General features: G+C 43.2%; 3 protein-coding genes across 6 annotated transcripts in view; all 3 read left to right on the forward strand.

Annotated features, from left to right (window-relative positions):
- The window catches only part of rnf122 (ring finger protein 122), a 19,557-nt gene extending 16,176 nt beyond the window's left edge, over nt 1–3,381 (forward strand). For both annotated transcript variants that reach the window (XM_052479121.1, XM_052479122.1), the window contains exon 5: nt 639–3,381. In XM_052479121.1, coding sequence (XP_052335081.1) covers nt 639–753 — 115 coding nt within the window. In that variant the 3' untranslated portion in view covers nt 754–3,381. The remainder of the gene's footprint in view (nt 1–638) is intronic.
- A 2,787-nt stretch (nt 3,382–6,168) lies between these two features.
- On the forward strand, nt 6,169–13,878 carry LOC118357949 (chondroitin sulfate N-acetylgalactosaminyltransferase 1-like). The gene is made up of 10 exons (XM_035735254.2): nt 6,169–6,392; nt 8,068–8,660; nt 8,910–9,010; nt 9,190–9,362; nt 9,659–9,875; nt 11,480–11,581; nt 12,269–12,450; nt 12,561–12,655; nt 12,760–12,841; nt 12,945–13,878. The coding sequence occupies exons 2-10, from the start codon at nt 8,277–8,279 to the stop codon at nt 13,235–13,237; spliced, it is 1,629 nt and encodes a 542-aa protein (XP_035591147.1). The 5' UTR covers nt 6,169–6,392; nt 8,068–8,276; the 3' UTR covers nt 13,238–13,878.
- Nucleotides 13,879–18,650: 4,772 nt separating this feature from the next.
- On the forward strand, nt 18,651–25,267 carry LOC118358529 (phospholipid phosphatase 1-like). Of its 3 annotated transcripts, none has more exons than XM_035736462.2 (7): nt 18,651–18,828; nt 18,933–19,159; nt 22,943–23,094; nt 23,259–23,542; nt 23,711–23,768; nt 23,888–24,064; nt 24,289–25,267. In XM_035736462.2, the coding sequence occupies exons 2-7, from the start codon at nt 19,102–19,104 to the stop codon at nt 24,409–24,411; spliced, it is 852 nt and encodes a 283-aa protein (XP_035592355.1). In that variant the 5' UTR covers nt 18,651–18,828; nt 18,933–19,101; the 3' UTR covers nt 24,412–25,267. The 3 variants fall into 3 exon arrangements, with proteins under 3 accessions (XP_035592355.1, XP_035592357.1, XP_035592354.1); XM_035736464.2 differs by having other exon boundaries at nt 18,992–19,159; XM_035736461.2 differs by lacking the exon at nt 18,651–18,828 and having other exon boundaries at nt 18,836–19,159.

Here is a 25,267-nt window from a genome sequence, read left to right on the forward strand (position 1 = left end):
TCATTTAGCCACTCTTATCCAGAGCAATTAGGGTTAAGTGCCTTGCTTAAGGGCACATTGACAGATTTTTCACCTAGTCAGTTTGGGGATTCGAACCGGCTACCTTTCGGTTACTTAACCACTATGCTACCTGCATTGAATACATGGAGCAGGGTGGGAAAAAAATCGCATTAAAATACAATTTAAATGTATTTTTGGAAGGGCTATGGTCACCATTCATGTAATACATTAAATATATACAACAGATGGTATTGGGGAGCAATTTCATAGTATGCTTAGCTCTGTATGTTCCTAGGGGCCAGGGTCTGCCATCATTTTTCTCCTTGTCGGCTTATGGATTCAAACTAGCAACTTTCCGGTTACTGGCCTGAGTAACGCTCCAATTGCTAGGCTATCTGTTACTCTAAATGTCAACAATTACACTGAATTTGACAGATTCAGCCTTTGTGATGTCATCAATTATACTGAATTTTACAGATGTATCCTTTGTGATGTCATCAATTATACTGAATTTTACAGATGTATCCTTTGTGATGTCATCAATTATACTGAATTTTACAGATGTATCCTTTGTGATGTCAACAATTACAGTTACTTGGAATGTTTAGCAAATGATACAATTTCTGTGTGTTTCTTAGGTGTCTGGTGAAATGGCTGGAGGTGCGCTGTGTGTGCCCCATGTGCAACAAAACCATTGCAGGACCCCCAGAACAGCGCAACAGCATAGGAACACTACTGGACGAACTGGTGTAACCTAACAACAAGCACAGCGTGGGCACTGTGAGCTGGTGTAACCTAGCAACCAACAGAAAGTGAACGCTATTGTCTGGTGTATCCTAGAAACCGCCCACAGATGACTGTGAAATGGTGTAACCTAGCTACCACCTGGAGAGGACTGTGAGAGCTGCTGTTGCCTAGCAACCAACACAGAGCTGCATACATGAGTCTACACCACACACCACAGACAGTCTCCAGCTACACACACTTCACCCTGTCACTCTTTCTCTTTGTCTCTGACTGTCTCACTCTTTTTCTCTGTCTTTCTCCCCCATTTCTTCTCACTAGCCTTCTCTGTCCTTTCTGTCACACTCTCTATTTCTGTCTTTCTTTTGTTGTCTCTTTGATCTCTCTCTGACACTCATTTTCTCACCTTCTCTCTTTTCCTCTCTTTCTGTCTTTTACTTCCTCAGAGGTGAGTTCTAGTTCCAAAGTCAGCAAGAGGGAAGAGCTCCAGACGGTTGGAGAGTGTAGGAGCAGGCAGTTGATTTGAATGTGTAAAGACAAGAGTGGAACTATAAGAACCACGGTGTTGGGAAAATACAAAGTGATGTTCTATGGGCATGTGTGTGTTGTGTGTTGTGTGTGTGTGTTGTCACACAGAGGAGTCTGTTTGGGTTTGTCACTTGTTGTATTTATTTGTTTGTTTATAACATGTTTGTTTTGTATTATTGTACATGGACCAAGGCAATGTGAGTGACGTGCATCACCCTCTCACCACAACATTTATGTTCTTGGCTGAAAGGTGTTCGTTTTTGATGTATTGCACTCTGACACTCTGTGTTTTATATACCTCCTGCCAACCAATGTGTGTATCACACTGCACAGGTGGTTTAGTGAAACATGCTCACATGTTTTAGAACCTTGCCTGACACCTGAAGACTCGTTTTAGCTCCCAACATTATTGCCAAGGCTTTAGCTCAGTAGGCTATTGTGGTTCTGAAATGTGGAGACAGCCTGAATTTGATACCTAGCCAATCACATTAATAGATTGAGGTATCTAAGAACTCAAAGGCAATGCACCTGCTGTTTTCTGTCGTATTACTGGTGCAGTATACCTGTGACATTACTTTTATAAAGCAAAGGGTTCTTCGCAAGTTACAGTAGTTTAGAAGTTCAATGTTGTGTGATTATATCTCAAGAACAACTCCATCTGATGGAATACATCATATGTCATTTTTCTCAGTTTGTAATTCTCTCTCTTTGAAGAATATGCTTTCAATTTTTTTTCGTGATGTTTAATGGCTCCTTTAATGGCTCCAGTCGAACACATACCAAGTAAGCACTACTTAAATTGAGCACTACTCCTCCCTATGCAACTGGGTCCTGGACTTCCTGACTGGCCGCCCCCAGGTGGAGAAGGTGGGCAACATTACCTCCTCAACACTGACCCTCAACACAGGGGCCCATGGGTGCGTCCTCAGTCCCCTCCTGTATACCAACGACTGCGTGGCCTCAGACAGTTCCAACTCCATCATCGAGTGTACTGACGACATGACAGTAGTAGGCCTGATCAACAACAACGACCCCTACAGGGAGGAGGTAGGCACGTTGACGGCATGGTGCCAGATTAACAACCCCTCCCTCGACATTAGCGACAGAAAGAAGCTGATTGTGGACTTCAGGAGGAACCAGGCTGTCCTCATCAATGGGGCTGCCGTGGAGACAGTCAATAACTTAAAATTATTTGGCATTCACATCTCAGAGAAGCTGAAACCACATGGACAAAGTAGAGAAGAAGGCACTACAGCAACTCTTCAACCTCAGGATGCTGAGGAAATTCAGCCTGTCCTCGAGGGCCCTCACAGTGTTCTACAGGAGCACCATCGAGAGCATGTTGTTGGGCTGCATCACAGTCTGGTACGGCAACTCCACCGCCGCAGACCGCAAGGCTCTTCAGAGGGTGTACATGCAGCCAAACGCACCATGGGGTGCACACTGCCCTACAGGACACAGGAAGCCAAGAAGATCATCAGGGACCCCAGACACCAAACCATGACCTGTTCTCCCCGCGTCAATCACTCAGACATGGCAGTACAGAAGCATCATGGCAAAAACTGAAAGACTGGCCAATAGTTTCTGCCCTCAGACCATCAGGCTGCTGAATAGCCACCACTAGTCAGCTACCAGCCCCCCACCCCACCCGAACAGACTTTTATTCTGCCCCCTCACCAATGGCATTTTATCACTGTTGCTGTTGTTAATATGTAAATTTTAAATTCTATTAAAATGTTGATTGTTTTTATTGTGCTCAATGGTCATGCTGCTGCTCCCCCTCTGGTCATTCTACCCCAGCCCCTCAACAGTCTTTACTCTACCTCCACCCCAATAGTCATGCTGCTGCTCCCCCTCTGGTCATTCTACCCCAGCCCCTCAACAGTCTTTACTCTACCTCCACCCCAATGGACATTTATTTATTCCTCACTGCTACACTTATTATGATGTGTATATAGTACTATTTATACTGTTGTTATTTCTATTTCATTATTTTATTTCAAAAGTCCTGCATGTTAATGCTCAAAGACTTTCACTGTACCCTGCAATCCCACCTGCAAACCCACCTACAACCCTGTACATGTAACTATTAAACACCCTGAATCTCTACCACTCCCCTGGTCTCTGTGTTTTATAGTTTATAGTGTAGTGGGGAAATTCAGAAAGTATTCAGACCCCTATCCCTTTTTTCACATTAATCCACACACAATGCCCCATAATGACAAATTGAAAACAGTTTTTATTTTATTTTAGCAAATAAATTAAATTAATACATTTAAATGAATAAATTAAAAATAAGAAACAGAGAGGTGAATCCAGGCCCTGCAGTGAATAGCTCCACTTCTATTCCCCAGGCACTCTCTTTTGATGACTTCTGTAACCGTAAAAGCCTTGGTTTCATGCATGTTAATATTAGAAGCCTCCTCCCTAAGTTTGTTTTATTCACTGCTTTAGCACACTCTGCCAACCCGGATGTCCTAGCCGTGTCTGGATCCTGGCTTAGGAAGACCACCAAAAATTCTGAAAATTTCATCCCTAACTACAACATTTTCAGACAAGATAGAACTGCCAAAGGTGTTGCAATCTACTGCAAAGATAGCCTGCAGAGTTCTGTCCTACTATCCAGGTCTGTACTCAAACAATTTGAACTTCTACTTTTAAAAATCCAACTCTCTAAAAAGTCTCTCACCGTTGCCGCCTGCTATAGACCACCCTCTGCCCCCAGCTGTGCTCTGGACACCATATGTGAACTGATTGCCCCCCATCTATCTTCAGAGCTCGTGCTGCTAGGCGACCTAAACTGGAACATGCTTAACACCCCAGCCATCCTACAATCTAAGCTCGATGAAACACTTCAGCGAGCAGGCCTTTCTAATCAACCTGGCCGGGGTATCCTGGAAGGATATTGATTTCATCCCGTCAGTAGAGGATGCCTGGTTATTTTTTTAAATGCCTTCCTCACCATCTTAAATAAGCATGCCCCATTCAAGAAATGTAGAACCAGGAACAGATATAGCCCTTGGTTCTCTCCAGACCCGACTGCCCTTAACCAACACAAAAACATCCTATGGCGTTCTGCATTAGCATAGAACAGCCCCCGTGATATGCAACTTTTCAGGGAAGCTAGAAACCAATATACACAGGCATAGAAAAGCCAAGGCTAGCTCTTTCAAGCAGGAATTTGCTTCCTGCAACACAAACTCAAAAAAGTTCTGGGACACTGTAAAGTCCATGGAGAATAAGTACACCTCCTCCCAGTTGCCCACTGCACTGAAGATGGGAAAAACTGTCACCACTGATAAATCCACTATAATTGAAGTTCAATAAGCATTTTTCTACAGCTGGCCATGCTTTCCACCTGGCTACCCCTACCCCAGTCAACAGCACTGCACCCCCCACAGCAACTCGCCCAAGCCTTCCCCATTTCTCCTTCTCCCAAATCCAGTCCTGCAAAATCAGTACCCCTACAAATCAGCCGGGCTAGACAATCTGGACCCTTTCTTTCTAAAACATTATCTGCCGAAATTGTTGCCACCCCTATTACTAGCCTGTTCAACCTCTCTTTCGTGTCATCTGAGATTCCCAAAGATTGGAAAGCAGATGCGGACAGCCCGCTTGGAGTTTGCCAAAAGGCACCTAAAGGACTCTCAGGCCATGAGAAACAAGATTATTAGGTCTGATGAAGCCAAGATTGAACTCTTTGGCCTGAATGCCAAGTGTCACGTGTGGAGGAAGCCTGGTACCATCCCTACGGTGAAGCATGGTGGTGGCAGCATCATGGTGTGGGGATGTTTTTCAGCGGCAGGGACTGGAAGACTAGTCAGGATCAGGATAATTTATTTTGAATAAATTTGCAAAATGTAAAAACTGTTTTTGTCAAGGGGTCTGAGTACTTTCCGAATGCACTGTATGTAACGTTTGCCTGTGCCATGGGGGTACATCCCAGTACTGACCATGGGATAAAGATAACTACTGGAGAACTACTGTGTAGCACCACCTACAGCTCCTGTAATGTGCCTGAGGTTTGTAGAGACTTTTGGTTTTCCTACACCAGCCACATTGCACGTTTTTAAATCAGTCGGCATACACAAATGTGACTTGAATAAATGGAGGGGTTTACCCTTCTTCTTAGTTTACTACTTTACTAGTTGTTTATTTCTTGACTACGTTGTCTAGTGTGTCTGTGCTTGTGTGTGTGCATGCTGAGCATGACAGTGTCTCTGGCGCCACCCTCTGGTATAAGATAAGAGTAACATCTGAAGTGTTATTTCTGTAAAGGATACACGTGGAGACATGCAATTCTGCTGCTTCCTCAGTCTACATCTAATATATGAAATTAAACTCCCTTTATGTCACTCTTGGACAAATATGTTTCATCTGGTAGAGCTCAATTGGAATGTAGATGCAGCATATACATTTCCCTCACACTTAATCCTACAGCTACCAATGATCTAGTAAGAAATTAGGATAGCGTGCATGTGTCAAATCATCATAAAGCTTCTAAAGCCAGTTCCCACTCGTACTACTAGTTTGATTTCACTGTCAAAAGAGACTGAAACTTTTAAAAGGGGGGTATTTCAAGAAGAGGATTAGGAGTTTGAGATTGGAGCTCAGGTTGTGTCCCAATAGTCTTTATAATCCTATATCCTTCTCCTTTCCTAATATAGTTTCCTTTAGTACCACTAATAGGTGAACGAACTGGTAGGAAAGGAAGTTACTTCATACTACTGATACAACCCCACACTAACAAACACTGCTCTCATGGTGAGGATGAGGGAGGAGAGGGAGTGGTGGGGGAGGAAGAGGAAGGCTGAGACAGAGGGTGCACTCAGCAGCAGTGAGCTCAGCCAAAGAGGGCCATTTCAGCTCTCTCTGTGTCCCCACTCTCTCTTTTTCTCTCTCTCTTTCTCTCTCTCTTGCTCTCGTTCTCTCTCGCTCTCAGGCGTCCTAATGAGAGAGAGAGAGAGAGAGAGAGCTCTGTCGTGGGCTAATATGAAGGAAGCGCAGAGCTCTGTGCAGTAAGTTTGCTAACTCTTAAAAGAGATTCATGGCGATTATTAAATCATGTTGGATCTGTCTTATCTCTGCTATGTTGCATGCCGAGAGATGGAGAGCAGTTGGTGAGTATACATCGTTTTATATTGAATAAGAAGTGTTTAGTTATTGAGGGCATGTGGATTGCAGACTTGTTTGTCTGTTTCTCTGAGTAAAATCAGAAAGTTAATGTCAAACTGTGAATCAGAGAGAGAGATATGTTAGTTAAATATGAATCTTAGTATCAGTTTACTGATACGTGCATAGATATGATATTTCAGTGAAGATCCCTTCATCGGATGAAGATCTGTATCTTCATTAAAAGTATGTATTTTCAACTCTGGTAGCTGTCCTGCAACATGACCAAAGTCCATGTCACTATATTTAGAATGTGTTATAATGATGGGTCAATGTTTCATTGCAAAGCTCAGTTCGACAAGATTGCTAGCATAAGCATAATAACTGGAGTAAAAAATAAATCTGAAATGCAGTGCACTACAGAGTATCAGTATAAAAATAACATAGTTTTTACACATTTCTGACAAAAACTGACACACACACACACACACACACACACACACACACACACACACACACACACACACACACACACACACACACACACACACACACACACACACACACACACATTAGCAGGCTGTATAATATCCTATAGTGTGGACTGGATCTAGGATCTAGGATCCTAATTTTAGCCAGTTTTCTACAGCAGGAAAATAATCCTAGAGCAACAGGAAATTTAAATTATTATGTGGATTATAATTAATGGACATTTTTGTAGGGGTTGACATATTTTTCGTAAGGGAAAATCAAGTCTGACATTTCAAAGTGGATATTACAAACTTCAGAAGCCTTTTTAAACCTCAAATGCAATGCACTTTTTACATGTATCCTGCAACAGGGTGATCAAATTAAGATTCTACATCTGTAGGCTATCTGTATCCTTTCTGAGAAACACACACACACACACGGGTGTGTACTGCAGGCTATGTGTATCCTCTCTGACAGTTCGAGTGGACCTGGAAACATAAGCAGCTCTTTCATGAGTTCAACCTCTACCTGGTCTATAAAGGGCTAACTGTGCTGAGAGTTAACGTTGACTAACAAAACACACATACACACATACACACAGATATAGAGAGCATTTCTTCTACAGCGCTGTGGTTCTGCAAGAGTATGTAAGTTCAGGTGTTTCTCTGTATGTCTTATATTAGTCCAGTCCGACACACACACACACGCAAACGCACACGCACACGAGTGCGACACGATCACATCTGCCTCTTTTTAATTTGTGTGAATAGTTGGGATCAGATTTCCTAAATTACACACATTTTTTGCTGAATTCCTGGTGATTTTACAGTCTTTTTTGGAAGAACTATAATGCCCCACCACCAATATATATTATTATTTTTTACTAAAAACGTTTGGCCCAAAAAAACTGGGCCAGTTGTCTTTCGCCGACCACTGCTCTAAATCGAATCATCGTCTTTTCTGATACTGTAACGTAAATATAATAATCTACTTCTTTCATTTGGAACAGTATGTCATTCATCCACAGTCCACACATTGTCAGTCATACAGCTGTCCTACTGAATGTAGGAGCCTAACAGGAACCTGACTTTTGCTTGGATATGTACTGTCCCATAGCCTGATTCTGTAATCAGGACTCAGGTTTTACTACAGTGTGTTTGTTAAAGCTGGAATTTACTATTAGAAACTTAATACATTTATTTTCCATTTCAGGCAAGGAAGAATGCCCTTTAACCTTTAATATGGCATGAATATGCTGTGATGGACTTCATCTATCGGTGGAATGAGTGTCGTGGGATATTAAGACCATTCTGTCATGGGGGACTTGAGAGATGAGTATGGGCAGTGAAGACGATGGGAAGGATGACCTCTATAAGCTGAAAGCCCTTACCGTGCTCCAGAGATGTGCTGTGTAAACGCTAATGTGCTCTGAATCCACAATGCTCCGGAGGTGGCTGTTAGCTCTGGTGGCCCGTGTTGGGGTCATAGCACTAGTGGTGTGCTGCTGCCTGTCTCTACTCTACCTGCTGGCCTGCAAACCCCAGAGCAGCTACAGCAATGAACAGGCCCAGGTCTGGGCTGGAGGAGCCACCAGTAAAGAGGGTTACCTGGCGCTACTGCAGGAGAGCGAGGACACACACAGGCACTATATTAACAGTCTCAGTAAGCAGATAGCTCAGCTCAAAGAGGCTCTTCAGATGAGGACCCAGCAGCTGCAGGAGTCTCTGGAAAAGGCCAGGGCCAAAGGGGTTCTACCTATGGGGCTGGAGGGTCTGCATAGGCCCCAGACACACACCGACCTCCAGGTGAGTGTGTGTGTGTGTGTGTGTGTGTGTGTGTGTGTGTGTGTGTGTGTGTGTGTGTGTGTGTGTGTGTGTGTGTGTGTGTGTGTGTGTGTGTGTGTGTGTGTGTGTGTGTGTGTGTGTGTGTGTGTGTGTGTGTGTGTGTGTGTGTGTCTGTGTGTGTGTGTGTTGTTGCATGAGTGTGTGCATGTGAATGTTTGTGTGTGTGTGTGTGTGCATCTTTATCAATCAGTATGTCAACTCTTCCGGCAGGAGTTCTTCAAGGCCCAATTGAGCCGGGCTGAGGTCCAGTCTGGTGAGAAGTTGCCCAGTGAGTACGCCGTGATTCCCTACGAAAGCTTCACCCTGCACAGGTCAGTCAAGTGACCTTTGACCTTATTTATTTCAAAGGCCTTATAATTAGACCCCTGAGCTTTACACTAACCACATGACCTGACCATGGAAACCTCTTGACCATACTCATAACCATAAGCACGTTTCCATTTTGAGGTACAGTATAAATGCAGTGCTACTCAGGATGGTTATTTTCCAGGGTGTACCAGCTCGAGATGGGTCTGACCCGTCATCCAGAGGAGAGGCCTGTGAGGAAGGACCGGAGAGACGAGCTGACAGGCACGCTAGAGATAGCCCTGCAGGTCCTCAACGGACCCCGGAGACACGGGGAGCGCCACCGACGCTCCTATTCACCATCGGACTTCATAGAGGGTGAGCGTGTTGGGCCCAGCTAAGTGTACTTTGCACTCCTGTTATCTAGGTGGAATTTTAATATGAAAAAGGAGGAATTTTTCAACAAATTGCTTACAAGTTTGAAATCCTCTCAGATCTCCAGAGGGCCATGAAGACAATTTGCAATTGGTTAAATGATTTGTACTTGCTGATGTTTGTCTGTTGTCCACCTGTCCGTCCGTCCGTCCGTCCATCCGTCTGTCTGTCTGTATGTCTGTCTGTCCATCCGTCCGTCCGTCCGTCCGTCGGTCCGTCCGTCCGTCCGTCCCTAACAGGGCTGACCCGTACAGAGCGTGACAAGGGGACAGTGTATGAGCTGATGTTTAAGGGCGAGAGGCCGCAGGACTTCAGACAGCTGGTGTTCTTCAGACCCTTCGGCCCGGTGGTCAGGGTGAAGAATGAGAGGGTGGACACACGCCACATGCTCATCAACATCATAGTACCACTGTCCAGGAGGGCTGACACATTCCGACAGTTCATCAACAACTTCAGGTTCGAACAAAAAGAAACGACATGGCCCACAATCTCAGGCGGTTTTGGAAGTAAAGATAACCATTTACGTTGTACATACAGAGTTTCTCTCAGCATCAACAATTGTAATGTCAGGTGTTTATGACCATCAAGTTCTTGAAACATTCCGTTTTGACTGACCATCATGTCTTAAAGTAATGATGGACTGTCGTTTCTCTTTGCTTATTTGAGATGTTCTTGCTATAACATGGACTTGGTATTTTGCCAAATAGAGCTATCTTCTGTATACGGCCCCTACGTTGTCACAACACAACTGATTGGCTCAAACGCATTAACGAAAGAAATTCCACAAATTAACTTTTAAAAAAGCACACCTGCTAATTGAAATGCATTCCAAGTGACTACCTGGTTGAGAGAATGCCAAGAGTGTGCAAAGCTGTCATCAAGGCAAAGGGTGGTTACTTTGAAGAATCTCAAATATAAAATGTGTTTTTATTGGTTTAACACTTTTTTGGTTACTACATGATTCCATATGTTATTTCATAGTTTTGATGTCTTCACTATTATTCTACAATGTAGAGAATAGTAAAAATAAAGAAAAACCCTTGAATGAGTAGGTGTGTCCAAAATTTTGACTGGTACTGTACATATGATGGAACATTGGTAACATTGTAGGAGGCAGCCCATCTGTTTAGGGCAGGGGTGTCAAACTCATTCCATGGAGAGCCTAGTGTCTGCAGGTTTTGAGGTTTTCCTTTCAATTAAAACCTAGACAACCAGGTGAGGGGAATTCCTTACTAATTAGTGACCTTAATTCATCAATCAAGTTCAAGGGAGGTGCGAAAACCCGCAGACACTCGGCTCCCAGTGGAATAAGTTTGACACCTGTGGTCTAGGTTGACTATAACACCGAACCCAAACCGGCTGCGCGCCTGCGCCATCGTGCATAAATGTATTTTGTCCCTCTACACCAAACGCGATCATGACACGCAGGTGAAAATATCAAAACAAACTCTGAACCAATTACATTCATTTGGGGACAGGTCGAAAAGCATTAAACATTTATGGCAATTTAGCTAGTTAGCTTGCACTTGCTAGCTAATTTGCTAGCTAATTTGTCCTAGCTTGCTGTTGCTGGCTAATCTGTCCTGCGATATAAACATTGAGTTGTTATTTTACCTGAAATGCCCAAGGTCCTCTACTCCGACAATTAATCCACACATAAAACGGTCAACCGAATCGTTTCTAGTCATCTCTCTTCCTTCCAGGCTTTTTCTTCTCTTGACTTTATATTGCGATTGGCAACTTTCATAAGATGCATTACCGCCACTGACCTAGTTCGTCTTCAGTCACCAACGTGGGTATAACCAATGAGGAGATGGCACGTGCATACCTGCTTCTACAAACCAATGAGGAGATGGGAGAGGCAGGACTTGCAGCGCGATCTGCGTCAGAAATAGAACTGATTTCTATTTTAGCCGTTGGCAACGCAGATGTTCGTTGGCGTGCGCGAACAGTGTGGGTGCAATAATTGAATAACATGGATTTCTAAATGTATTTTGCAACGCTCACACACACGACGCGAGCGGTGTGGTCAGCCTGTAACTGCCATCTTGCTGTTTCAGAAAGGTGTGCATCCAGCAGGAAGGGAAGACCCACCTCACTGTGGTCTACTTTGGCAGGGACCAGATTGACGAGGTCAAAGCCATCATGGATCAGACATCCAGGTAATACACTCTTCTCAGCTATACCATGTTTGTAAGTAATTACAAGTTCAAATATACAGCAAGCTTACTCCATCAAACAGGGCTCAAAGGTCAGAAAATCTTAATCTTAAATTTCAGCTCCACGGTGTACTGTCCAACGGCATATTGCCTTCTAATGAATGCATTGCTCCTCTGGAATTCCTAATTAGGGATGAGTCCGTGCTGCATTGCGGTCGTTGGTGGATAGCAGATAGTGTAGATATAACTCCAATGAGATATACAGTAACTGTTAATGTTCTTTAATCAGCACATCTTTTCAAGCATTAGGAGCCAGGGGAGTTCTGCAGAGCTAGGAGACTGTAAGGAGAGAAGTAAGAGTAATCTCCTGATTGTAGCAGATCCATACATATACAGATACAGGATAACCAACAGGACTGGAATGATAAGGGCAGAAGTTGTTTGACCACAGACACGGCGGCTTATTGTATGTGAATATGTGGAAGTGTGTTTAAGTTAAACCACCCATATTTTGATTTGATCACATTTCCAAATTTTCTTATGACCCACTCAAATGATGAAACTCAGTTTCTAGCCACAACTGTGTTTGTTTAGATTTGACCTAAGGCTTGAGGACCTCCAGTTGGACTGATGACCTTTTCTCATTAAACACTGATTTAGATGACCTCAGCAAAACTTTTCCTCCCCCAGGGAAACCCAGTTCCGAAACTTCACGCTGATCCAACTGAATGAGGAATTCTCTCGTGGGCGGGGCTTAGAGGTGGGCGCACGGGCCTGGAGGCGGAGCCACAACGTGCTGCTGTTCTTTTGCGATGTCGACATCCACTTTACCCTAGACTTCCTCACATCCTGCAGACTCAATGCAGAGCCTGGTGAGGAGCGGGAGCTACGAACTATCTATCAATCTGTCGGTGTGTCAGTGTGTCTGTCTGTCAATGGAAGTTTTAATGGAAGATGCATGTCTTTGTTTTTCAAACTTTAGGTAAGAAAGTGTTCTACCCAGTTCTCTTCAGTCAGTACAATCCATCTCTTATCGACAATAACCAGAGTCCCTTCCCTTCTATTCAACAACAACTGGTGAGTCTTTCTTGCCGTTGCACCTGTGTGTGGAAATAGGAAAAAGGTATTATACATTACATAGTGTTTTTTTATGATACTTTTACTTTGTGTTTCTGCAACAGGTGATAATGAAGGATGCTGGATTCTGGAGAGATTTTGGGTTTGGCATGACTTGCCAGTATAGGTCTGATTTCATCAACATAGGTAATTAAACAATACGTTTCTTCATTGATTGACTGACTGACTGACTGACTGATTGTTAATTTGATTGATTGAGTTTGTCAATTTATATCTCTGATCTGCACAGGTGGGTTTGACCGGAACACCAAAGGCTGGGGTTTGGAGGATGTTCACCTATACAGAAAGTACCTGCACAGCAAGCTGATGGTGATTCGATCTCCCTCCCGTAGCCTCTTCCACTTGTGGCATGAGAAGCAATGCTCGGACGAGCTGCAGCCAGACAAGTATAAGATGTGTATGCAGACCAAGGCCATGAGCGAGGCCTCTCACGGCCACCTGGGGGAGCTGTTCTTCACACAGGAGATCCAGGAGCACATGGAGAGGCAGAAACTACTGAACGACTCAAGTCACTTGAGGTAGAGGTTGCCCCATAACCACAGATCTAAGATCAGAATACCCTACCTCTTCCTAGCCTTAACCATTAGGAGGTTGAACTATATCTGACCCTGGACATGTGGTCAGGGTTAGGAAATCAGAACGTCTGGAGAGGTTCTGTTGAGAGAACAATGATCTCATCATCCTACAGACGGAATTTAAGGACTGGGGAGGGCGTGTAGAGGGATGAGATATGAACTTTGTCATGACAAGATTAAAATGTTATTGAATGAAACATTGATGTGATGTCATGTACGTCGTCATTGCCATTTTGTTGACGGATGATGGCCTAATGATCTGATGAGTCTGTTCTATAAGCATTTGGTTGAAAAGACGTTGCAAAGATGTCTTTCAACTTCTTGTGCTCACTGGGTGAAAGCAGGGAGGGCAGAAGAACCTTACCCACTTTGTTGTATTGAGACTGTCAACCTGCTATGGACTCAATGAAAATAATATTTTTATATAAATGAAGGGAAGGATGTTTTTGTATAACACTCTGTATTTATAACTGTATCTGAATATTTATTAGAATAATACAAGATCATAATGCCTCAACCAACCAACTGACTTGGAGCCCATTACCTGGATAGAAGTATCAAGAAGCCTAATTAAAAGAATGCGGATTGCATGCACTATCATAGCGTTTTATATGATTTGGGAGTAGATGAGCAATTGCATGTACATCAATATTTGTGTTATTTCTGGTCTTGCATTGGAACATTGGGAGAGTCAATATTTCAAAACCATTTCTCTCTCTCTTCCTTCCCCTCGTGTGTGTGTGTGTGTGTGTGTGTGTGTGTGTGTGTGTGTGTGTGTGTGTGTGTGTGTGTGTGTGTGTGTGTGTGTGTGTGTGTGTGTGTGTGTGTGTGTGTGTGTGTGTGTGTGTGTGTGTGTGTGTGTGTGTGTGTGTGTGTGTGTGCGTGCGCGTGTCAGAGAGAGTCTATTTGTGCAGACATAGCTACAAGGTGTGGAGGCCTACAACTGCCAGTATTTCATGGTCAGGCATGTTTTGACACAGAACAGAAGAAACACTTTGGTGGAACCTGTGTTTTAGAAGTGGGGTGGGACATAAATGTGTTCTTATTTTGCCTCGTTTTGTATCACATTCCAGTGGCAATTTTAACATGTAAATGTTTGTGGGGAAAACTAAAAAACACAACACTAAACAATACATTAATTGCACTATAACGGTGACAAACGGTGCCCACAAGCTGTTAGGGCATACATAAAGCTGTCCCAACACAGTCCCAACACCTTACCACTGCTACACCTGGCTATCAGCGGAGCCTTATCTGGCAGCGAAACAGTTCATTCAGCCTCATTTACTGCCTTTAAAAAAACATAGCTGATATGGCTGACTTGCTTAAGCAAATGTGGTTTCTACTGACAATTGAGATGTACAAACTATGACATAAGGGGACAACGAGCGGATAAGAGGCAATCCGTATTTTCAATTAAGACATTAATGAGCGAGTTAGGACAGACGTAGTGAATATAACTATTTGTTCAGCACTTTTGAAATGTACAGCGACATAATTCAGAACATGGGTCATTCTTACAGTGTTCTCCTGTACACCAAGTCAGACCCTGTTTTTCAAAGATAATTCATAAAAATCCAAATAACTTCACAGATCTTCATTGTAAAGGGTTTAAACACTGTTTCCCATGCTTGTTCAATGAACCATCAACTATTAATGAACATGCACCTGTGGAATGGTTAAGACACTAACAGCTTACAGACGGTAGGCAATTAAGGCCACAGTTATGAAAACTTCGGACACTAAAGAGGACTTTCTACTGACTCTGAAAAACAGCAAAAAAAAGATGCCCAGGGTCCCTGCTCATCTGCTTGAATGTGCCTTAGGCATGCTGCAAGAAGGCATGAGGACTGCAGATGTGGTCAGGGCAATAAATTTCAATGTCCTTACTGTGAGACACCTACGACAGCCTTACAGGGAGACAGGACGGACAGCTGATCGTCCTCGCAGTGGCAGACCACGTGTTACAACACCTTCATTTCAAGCTGGTGACCAAATTACCTCAGCAGTGGGTTCCCAAACATTGTGTTTTGACACACCTAATAGATCAAATGTTTGTAGCCATAACCCAAGCTTTACAAACCAAGAAGAACTGTCCGGGACCCAACCAACCAACTGACTTGGAGCCCATTACCTGGATAGAAGGATCAAACAGCCTAATTGGATTGCAATGGATTGCAATGGATTGCATGCAACATCATTGGATGTACATGATTTGGGAGTAGATGAGCATGTATGTCAATATTTTTGTTCTTTCTGGTCTTGCATAGTCAATATTTCAAAACCATTTCTCTCTCTCTTCCTTCCTCCTTACCCTCTATCTCTGTGTGTGTGTGTGTGTGTGAGAGAGAGAGATATGCCTAATACAGTGCTAAAGGGAGACAGCTGATCATCCTTGCAGTGGCAGACCATGTGTAACAACACCTGCACAGGATCAGAACATCTGAACATCACACCTACGGGACAGGTACAGGATGGCAACAATTGCCTGAGTTACACCAGGAACGCACAATCCCTCCATCTATGCTCAGACTGTCAGCAATAGGCTGAGAGAGGCTGGACTGATGGCTTGTAGGTCTGTTGTAATTTCTATTTTTATTGAACCTTTATTTAACTAGGCAAGTCAGTTAAGAACCAATTCTTATTTACAATGACGGCCTACACTGGCCAAACCCAGACATATTGTGTGCCGACCCTATGGGACTCCCAACCACAGCCAGATGTGATGCAGCCTGGATTCGAACTAGGTACTGCAGTGACACCTCTTGCATTGGGATGCAGTGTCTTAGACCACTGCGCCACTCAGGAGCCCAGGGTAGGTCCTTACCAGACATCACTGGCAACAATGTCGCCTATGGGCACAAACCCACTGTCGCTGGTCCAGACAGGACTGGCAAAAAGTGCTCTTCACTGACGAGTCGCGGTTTTGTCTCACCAGGTGTGATCCAGGTGTGATGGTAAAATTTGTGTTTATCGTCGAAGGAGCATTACACCGAAGCCTGGAGCGGGATTGATTTGGAGGTGGAGGGTCCGTCGTGGACTGGGGCGGCATGTCACAGCATCATCGGACTGAGCTTGTTGTCATTGCAGGCAATCTCAACGTTGTGCGTTACAGGGAAGATATCCTCCTCCCTCATGTGGCACCCTTCCTGCAGGCTCATCCTGACATTACCCTCCAGCATGACAATGCCACCAGCAATACTGCTCGTTCTGTGCGTGGTTTCCTGCAAGACAGGAATGTCAGTGTTCTGCCATGGCCAGCGAAGAGCCCGGATCTCAATCCCATTGAGCACATCTGGGACCTGTTGGATCGGAGGGTGAGGGCTAAGGCTATTCCCCCCAGAAATGTTGGGGAATTTGCAGGTGCCTTGGTGGAAGAGTGGGGTAACATCTCACAGCAAGAACTAGCAAATCTGGTGCCGTCCATGAGGAGGAGATGCACTGCAGTACTTAATGCAGCTGGTGGCCACACCAGATACTGACTGTTCCTTTTGATTTTGACCCCCCTTTGTTCAGGGACACAATACTCCATTTCTGTCTCAGTTGAATCTTATGTTCATACAAATATTTACACATGTTAAGTTTGCTGGTAATAAAAGCAGTTGACAGTGAGAGGATGTTTCTTTTTTTACCGAGTTTATAAGCAGACAATGAAAGCTCTTACAATATTCAATGATTACATTTCTCTAAAACAGACTATAGGCTACATGTGCACCACCAAGTAAGAACCGTAGGCAAAATTAATGGAAAAGAGGGGAAATTATTAGGGTGAGGAACATGGGCTACTAACAGTGTACAACATAACATACACTTAGTATTACTTTCTTAGCTATCTCCCTGGCTTATTACATAATTCATGCAGCAACATACAAGGCATTTTTGGACTCACTTGAACAGGAAGGGGGCGCGGAGGTCCTTCGTGGGCAAATTTTGCCATCGAAGTCTGGCATTCTCTCTATTTATGGTGCTCTCAAGATATCTGGAAAATCATTTAAAAAACTAGGTTGAATCAGGGTTGAATCAGTGATCAGATCAGTGATCTTCAGGTCAGAGCTCTAGAAAGAGGCCCGAGTTCCAGATATGCAACTCCGAGTTGGATGACCATTCAAAATGTATTTTCCCAGTCAGAGCTAGTTTTTTCCAGAGTTTTCATGTATCTTAAACTCACTGAAGGCAGATTTCCCAGTTCTGAGTTTACAGTTGTTTTGAGTGCAGCAGAAGTCATGCTGGATTGACAGCAAGGCCAATGTTGAATGTTTATGTTTTCAATCTTGGAAAAGAGACCCTTAAACCCAGACTTGGAACCACAAACCCACTCCACTGTATAATAGGCTAGTGATCGCTTTGCAAACCACTCATTGTTGAATTTGCGATTTCCAATGTTTATGGCCGATAAGCACCGATACGTTTTATCAATAATTTCGCTTCATTATTTATTTTCATATGACAAGGATTAAAAAACATTTGCCGGTAGATTGTCGACGTGATTCATAATGATGAATGCAAGCTTGCTAGCTAAGATTTTGATAGTATGACAGTCCAGTCAAAGCTACTGTAGATATAAGGTGATTTGATGTAATTTTATCTGTGGCCAATGACCTTGAGCCTTCTTGGATGGGCACTTCTAATGTAACTCTATGGCAGCACCCAATGGGCTTGAATTTTCGAGCTCTACCCTTAGATTTGGCAGTGATGTAGTGTCCCCATGAGTGACAGAACACTGAGCCAATCCCGTCGCAACTAGAGAACATTACCCAATCACGGCGCAACCAGAGAACATTACCAACACCTACTCTCCATATTTTCCGCTGGCTGGCCCAACACCACAGAATGCACTGAGCTAGGCTGAAACACCTGCATTTTGGAGTTGACTTACTCAAGAAAGCAAAAAAGAGACCAGGTTTGTATGCAGCTTTATTCACTTTTTTTTTTTTTTTTTTTACATTGTTTGCAAACTGATATGTGACACATATTAACGTCAATATAGCATGCAAAACAGGGGGAAAAGGTGGGCCCCTGAATGATGGGTTGCCACTGTCACATTCCAATGCTAAAAGTGGGGGGGACAAAAATGCAATTTTAGAATGCCGGGGGACATGTCCCCCCGTCCCCAGTGAAACTTGCGCCCCTGTAAAAATGTATGGGAAAAATTAACACTTCTGTTATCATCATCCTTCTATTAAGATTGGGTCAACATAATCAGAGTAAAATAATTGATCATGTTTGGTGCTGTTCCATTGAACACTTTTCCCACCCTCTAGCCGTGGAGTTTCCAATAATAGCAAGAGTGACGTTACCTCAACTTTCCATAGCAAAGGGAAGGGGATGGAGCCAGTAAAGCATTGGTCGACGGCTGTCGTATTTCACTAGCAAGCACACGATAGGCTCTTCACCTGAGTCCACTGCCCTATCATTACCACAACTGGAGGACTGCCTGTGTTATTTCCGGAGCATCGTACGACAGGGGCCAGAAGATAATGAGCGTCTTTCGCTGAAAAATCCGTTTATTATGAAGTTGGGCTGTGACAATTTTAAAGGGTAAGGGATTGAAAACGTAAAGGTTTTAGGAGTAGTTTATAAACTAGACTGTATACGGTTCCCCTGGGTTAACATAAACAGTTTTGTTTTTCCTATTTTTTTAGGGTTTAGGCTAAGACCTACAATATTAAAAACGACGTTTTTAATTGTTTTCTACAAATAGCCAGGCATGTTCGACAGATAGACTGTCTCTCATCTCGCCGGAAGAAAGCCGACAGCAGCCGAACGCTCACGAGTTTACGGATTTGTCAGACACAAGTCCGGAGACGCAACATGTTTGAAACGGGCAGAATCTCACTCGTCCTTCTCGACGTTACCTGCCTTATTTTCGGTATGTAGCCTACGTACTATACAGTTGTTGTTGGCAGTGTCATGGCCTATAGTTCCCTTTTCTGTGAGAAGTTATTATGCACTAGACAACTGCAGCTTAAACACCAGTCCCATTGAGGTATATCTTTATCACAACTTTATTGCAAATATGTTTTGCTAAGTCTGAATGAATGGGTGTCCTATTTCGCTGCTGATTCAGTCTATTGCTCATCCGCTAGAGATAGGCTACACTGCTGTGGTCAGTACCACAGTTATAATAGCATACAAGACAACACACAGTAAGACTGTGTAATATAATAACCAGGAGTTTTTCTTTCCCATGTCTTGACCAGGAAATAACTTTGTGTATATGTATATGAGTGATTCTCAAATTAGGGTACATTTCTGTGACCCTCGACTGCAAAGATGGAGTCTTCAGGGGTGGACTTAGTGATTTGGAGGCCTCAGGCCTACCTTTCATCGAGGATACTCATGTGTATCCTACCACGGAGGGGTTTTGAAATCTTCCACACCCCCTTTAAATCAGTATATATTTCTTATGACAGTTTGTGTGCATCACATGATATGATTGCAAACGTGACTTTCATTGAAATGAAGCTGCAGCAATGAGAAAAGAAAAGGAAGAAGATGACATTTTAACAGAAAAAATGACCCACAATGTCTTCAGAATGTATTCAGACCCTTAATGACCTACGGTGGCTTCAGAATGTATTCAGACCCTTAATGACCTACGGTGGCTTCAGAAAGTATTCAGGCCCATTAATGACCTACGGTGGCTTTAGAAAGTATTCAGACCCCTTAATGACCTACAGTGGCTTCAGAAAGTATTCAGACCCCTTAATGACCTACGGTGGCTTCAGAAAGTATTCAGACCCCTTAATGACCTACGGTGGCTTCAGAAAGTATTCAGGCCCCTTAATGACCTACGGTGGCTTCAGAATGTATTCAGACCCTTAATGACCTACAGTGGCTTCAGAAAGTATTCAGACCCCTTAATGACCTACAGTGGCTTCAGAAAGTATTCAGACCCCTTAATGACCTACAGTGGCTTCAGAACGTATTCAGACCCCCTAATGACCTACAGTGGCTTCAGAAAGTATTCAGACCCCCTAATGACCTACAGTGGCTTCAGAAAGTATTCAGATCCTGTTTGCAATAAGGCACTAAAATAAAACTGCTAAAAATGTGTCAAAGAAATTGACTTTATGTTCTGAATAAAAAGTGCTATGTTTGGGGCAAATCCAACACAACACATCGTTGAGTACCACTCTTCATATTTTCAATCATGGTGGTGCCTGCATCACGTTATGGGTATGCTTGTCATCGGCATGGACAAGGGAGTTTTTTTTTATGATGAAAAGAAACGGAATACAGCTAAGCACAGGCAAAATCCTAGAGGAAAACCTGGTTCGGGCTGCTTTCCAACAGACACTGGGAGAGAAATTCACCTTTCAGCAGGACAATAACCTAAAACACAAGGCCAAATATACAATGAAGTTGCTTATTGAATGTGACATTGAATGTTCCTGAGTGGCATAGTTACAGCTTTGACTTAGCTTGACATTATGGCATGACTTGAGAATGTCTGTCTAGCAATGATCAACAACCAACTTGACAGAGCTTGAAGAATTTTAAAAATAACAATGTGCAAATATTGTACAGTCAAGGTGTACTTACGTAATCAAGATATATTAGTGTTTTATTTTTCATGTTTTTTTCTTCCATTTTGACATGACAGAGTATTTTGTGTAGTTCATTGACAAAAAAATGACAATTAAATCAAGGGGGTGGGCTTCAAGGGGGTGGGCTTCAAGGGGGTGGGCTTCAAGGGGTGGGCTGGGCTTCAAGCAGGAAAAAAAAGTTTTTTTAAATGTTTTATTATGTCCAGCTCACGAAGCCCCTGATGTGTGGCCTGAGGCCATTGCTTCTTCCGCCTAATGGTAAGTCCGCAACTGGTATTGATCTAAACTCTGTTTGGATCTGGGTCTTGATACTCTGGGTAAGGGTCTTGGTCGCATGTAATGGTTTTCTACAAGACCATTGTTTTTGTAGTCTCTGAACTCATTGTGGTCAACACTGAGTACGATAACTCTGACAAGTCTTGTCAAGACATGTAACTAAGTAGTTGTTAGACAGCACAAAAGTGCCAGGGAACCTTGCTTTTTAAAATATGGAAGCAGGAAGGAGAACATTGCTTATTTTTAGGTTTTAAGATAGTTGGCCATCTCTGCTCAATGACATAAACAAACTTGTTTCTCTCATAATATAGTAGTGTCATGCTGTCATTCGTTACACAAAATCCAGCAACATTTTTAGTTACACAGAAACAAATAGCGAAAACACAAAACAACTCAAACCTCTGAAAACCTGTGTTTTGGTGTTTACCCTTTTGCCAAATCTCTATATTTCACATCATGGTCCTTAAAATGAAGCTAAAAGGATGGTACGTCGTGCCTACGAGTGACTTGGTTAGTGGCTAGTGTAGCACTTTTAAAATCCCTTTGAGCAATGTTCTATACTGGAGTTGTTCTGGATTCTTTTTCACCCTTTGTGATCAATTAGATGCAGTCAGAATGTTTTACAAAGGATGGCATATGGTGTCCATACTCCCCAACATTACAGGACAAGCTCTAATCAAAGACCTGTGACTGCTAGTTATCTCATTTTGGCTGTAATCTGCCAACGGAGTTGGCCAGAGGGTGGAACAGATAGCTAATTGAAGCACTCCTATTCACGTACACTCTAATGCTTAGAACAATTGCTGGTTGTGTAACCTGCGTGATACAAACAGCAAATTATGTATCTGTGAAGTTTGGAAGTGGGAATAGAAGGATATTTTAATAAACAGCAAACCTACTTTGAACTCTGTTAAACATAGAAGCTGATGAAATGCGCTGTGCGGTGGAAACAGTGGGCCGTACTAGTCTATGTCGCCTTCTGCAGTGTGCAAATGAATGATACAAGAGAGAGGGCTTCCCTTGAGAAACAGAAAGAGATATCAGGACATGGAATTCTACTGCTACTCTTTTGAACTTATTTTTCAGCATTTGCTTTCATTGTCTGCATTCCCCACTCCTGGGCCACAGCAGCACCCCCACTGACTCTTCTATATCTTTCTGTTAGTGTTGTTGAGAATGCCAGGCTTCTGACATTGATTACCAATGTGTAATATCCCATTGGTGTCACATTGGATAGTTAGGCCTAGATTTCCATATTTCTCTTGGTAAAGGCCTAATGTTGTGGACAGTGAATAAGAGGAGCGAGATAGAAATCAGATGAGAGCAGAGCAGTGTGAGAAAGTGATCCCAACTGTTAGGTTGGGGGGTCAGTTAGACTCACTCAGGTCAGTTAGAGGTCAGTTAGACTCACTCATGCACACAGTCTAACTGACATCATTAGAAGCATTTAGGCATCCATGCCAGCATCTCCATGACAACTCTGTCAAATCAATTAGTTGATGTGCTGTCCACTCACATCCTGGACTCTTAGTTATTTAGGAGACTCTACCTCCTCCATTATATTGACTTTTACCTTCATTTGTTAACTTTGCCATGGCTGGGCTATTTAGTAAGGTGAGCGGGAGGGAGAGAAATGGACTAACCAAATCAAGTGAAAACATGAACAAGCACGTCTTATTTGGTTATTGTTTTGTATCAGGTTTTGCCTAGCAAGTTCATTTCTCCTGTGACTTTTGATAAAAACATTTGGTCAAAAGCTTGTTGTACAGAATTACAAAAGATAGTTTGAACAAGGAGACTATTGCTGATTATCTTTCTCTCTCCAGTTGGGCTTCCCTTTGCGATCCTCACCCCTCAGCACAATCCCTTCAAAAGGGGTTTCTTCTGTAATGATGAGTCCATCAGATACCCCCTGAAAGAGGACACCATATCCTATCAGTTACTGGGGGGAGTCATGATCCCTTTCACACTGATTGTGGTAAGTCATTACCTCTGCCCTGTTCTCATATATTCTCCTCAAAATGTCATCAACATATCAGGTATGTGTGTTTTAAAGGTTTGTGGTAAAACTGCAATTATATGAGACAATATGTTAACATATTCAATTGACGTCAGTTAAAGATGACTTTCTTGCTGTTACAGGTAGTCAGTGGTGAGTGCCTTGGCGTGTATATGACTCGTGTCAAAAACAAATCGTCCTTGAGGACTAACTATGTGGCGCGAATTTATAAAGCAGTGGCCAGCTTCCTGTTCGGGGCTGCTGCTAGCCAATCACTGACGGATATTGCCAAGTACTCGATTGGTCGACTGCGGCCGCACTTCCTGGCTGTGTGTAAGCCTGTGTGGGACCATATCAACTGCAGGGCCGGAGGCTATATCGAGAACTTCACCTGTACCGGGGACAAGGATATGGTAGACGAGGCCAGGTACAGTAAGAGCTCCGAGGGTTATATCTCAAAACCTGGGATACATCCCAAGAGAAGGCATTGCTACAAAATCAAAATGGAAAAACTTTTAACTGGGAAATGCAAGCTCAAAAGGTGTTTGCCATGCTGTAGCTTCCCCTAATCTCTTTTGTCTTTTTGTTTTTACAGACTTTCCTTCTTTTCTGGTCACTCATCTTTTTCTATGTACTGTATGCTGTTCCTTGCAGTAAGTATAGTAGATAATTGTTACATACAGTACATACAGGGTGGCTACAACAGTTATTTCGGCCCTGAGCAATAGCTCCCTTTCATGATGTTGATGGTGTCCTTCTTTTCCTCTTGTAGCTGTATGTCCAGGCCAGACTGCAGACAGAGTGGGCCAGGCTCCTCAGACCCACCATACAGTTCTTCCTGATTGCAATGTCCGTCTACGTGGGACTGTCGCGCATCTCTGACTACAAACACCACTGGAGTGACGTACTTACTGGCCTCCTGCAGGGGGCGATAGTCGCAATACTCACGGTGGGTAGCTAGCTGTAGGGTATGGTTTAATACAGCAATGAACATGCTACCACCAAGGGCACTAGCATAATTAGGATAAACACATAAAGGAATTAGCAAACAAACCTTTTATTCTCATTCCCTTAGAGACAACATCACACACATTCATGGTTGTATCATGGTCGTTTTCTCAGTTTTTGTCTCCATTGTATAAACAAAGCATGTTCTCTGCTCTACCAACACAGGTGTTCTATGCGTCCGACTTCTTCAAGAGGCCTGTTGATCCAGTAGAGATACAAGAGGAGACGTCCGAAACCAGTCTCCAGGACAACCCAGATAATGAGAACCACTATGGAAGCACAAACTGAAGCTTTGGCCACAACATGACTTACTGTAGCAGACAACGCAAGGAGGACTAGTAGCATGCTAAGCTAGCTACAACTACCTGCCATCCGCTACGGAGGACTATGGTTATTTATTTCAATGCATTGCAGTTCATTGGCATTGGCTGTTGTGGTGGTCACTTTGCCAGAGCCCTGAAGACAGCTGCTAGCCCTCTCAGTGCCAATGATATTGCCTAGGCTGTCTCCTTTGGTTGGGTGTGTAGAGCTAATGATCTGTAGATTGGGTTTCTGGTCTTTGCATTAGGCTGTGAGGTCTGAGTTTGTTGGAGCTGTTGTGTTTGCATTGGTTTGAAGCTTTTGTTTGAAATGAATGGAATCCCAGTTGTTACAGTGAGCAGAGTGTCCATGTGTGCAGCAGTGGAGGCTGCTGAGGGGAGAAAGGCTCATTATAATGGCTGGAATGGTTTTCATGTGTTTGATACCATTCCATCTATTACACTCCATTCCAGCCATTATAATGAGCCATACTCCCCTCATCAGGCTCCACTGTTGTGCAGCCAGGCCAATAACAAATCTTACATCTGTGAACCCTTACTGTCCCAAAGCTTAAATGAAAGCCAGGAGACTTATTGAAATCTGAAATTATGTACTATGTACTGTATATATTGTTTAATACTGCCTTAGCCAGATTGTTGCTGCTACTTGCTCAAAGCTCCCTGCAAACTCCTAACAAATGTGTCCAATAGTAGAAATCATGATGGCAACTACACAAATTCACTTTTTTTTTTTTTTTTTTTTTTTTACAGTTTGTTGTATCTTTTTTGAAGTACTGTTGTAAAACCTGTATCTGTGATCTGAGATAAAGAAAGATGGCATTCCA

Source organism: Oncorhynchus keta, chromosome 25 (genome assembly GCF_023373465.1).
Source record: "Oncorhynchus keta strain PuntledgeMale-10-30-2019 chromosome 25, Oket_V2, whole genome shotgun sequence".
NCBI classification, from domain to species: Eukaryota; Metazoa; Chordata; class Actinopteri; order Salmoniformes; family Salmonidae; genus Oncorhynchus; species Oncorhynchus keta.

Coding starts and splice junctions, on each gene's coding strand:
- LOC118357949 (XM_035735254.2), top strand. CDS start 8,277: ATGTGCTCTGAATCCACAATGCTCCGGAGGTGGCTGTTAGCTCTGGTG. Junction 12,451..12,560: donor CAGACTCAATGCAGAGCCTG/GTGAGGAGCGGG, acceptor TTCAAACTTTAG/GTAAGAAAGTGTTCTACCCA. Junction 12,842..12,944: donor GTCTGATTTCATCAACATAG/GTAATTAAACAA, acceptor TGATCTGCACAG/GTGGGTTTGACCGGAACACC.
- LOC118358529 (XM_035736462.2), top strand. CDS start 19,102: ATGTTTGAAACGGGCAGAATCTCACTCGTCCTTCTCGACGTTACCTGC. Junction 19,160..22,942: donor CGTTACCTGCCTTATTTTCG/GTATGTAGCCTA, acceptor TTCTCTCTCCAG/TTGGGCTTCCCTTTGCGATC. Junction 23,769..23,887: donor ACTGTATGCTGTTCCTTGCA/GTAAGTATAGTA, acceptor TTCCTCTTGTAG/CTGTATGTCCAGGCCAGACT.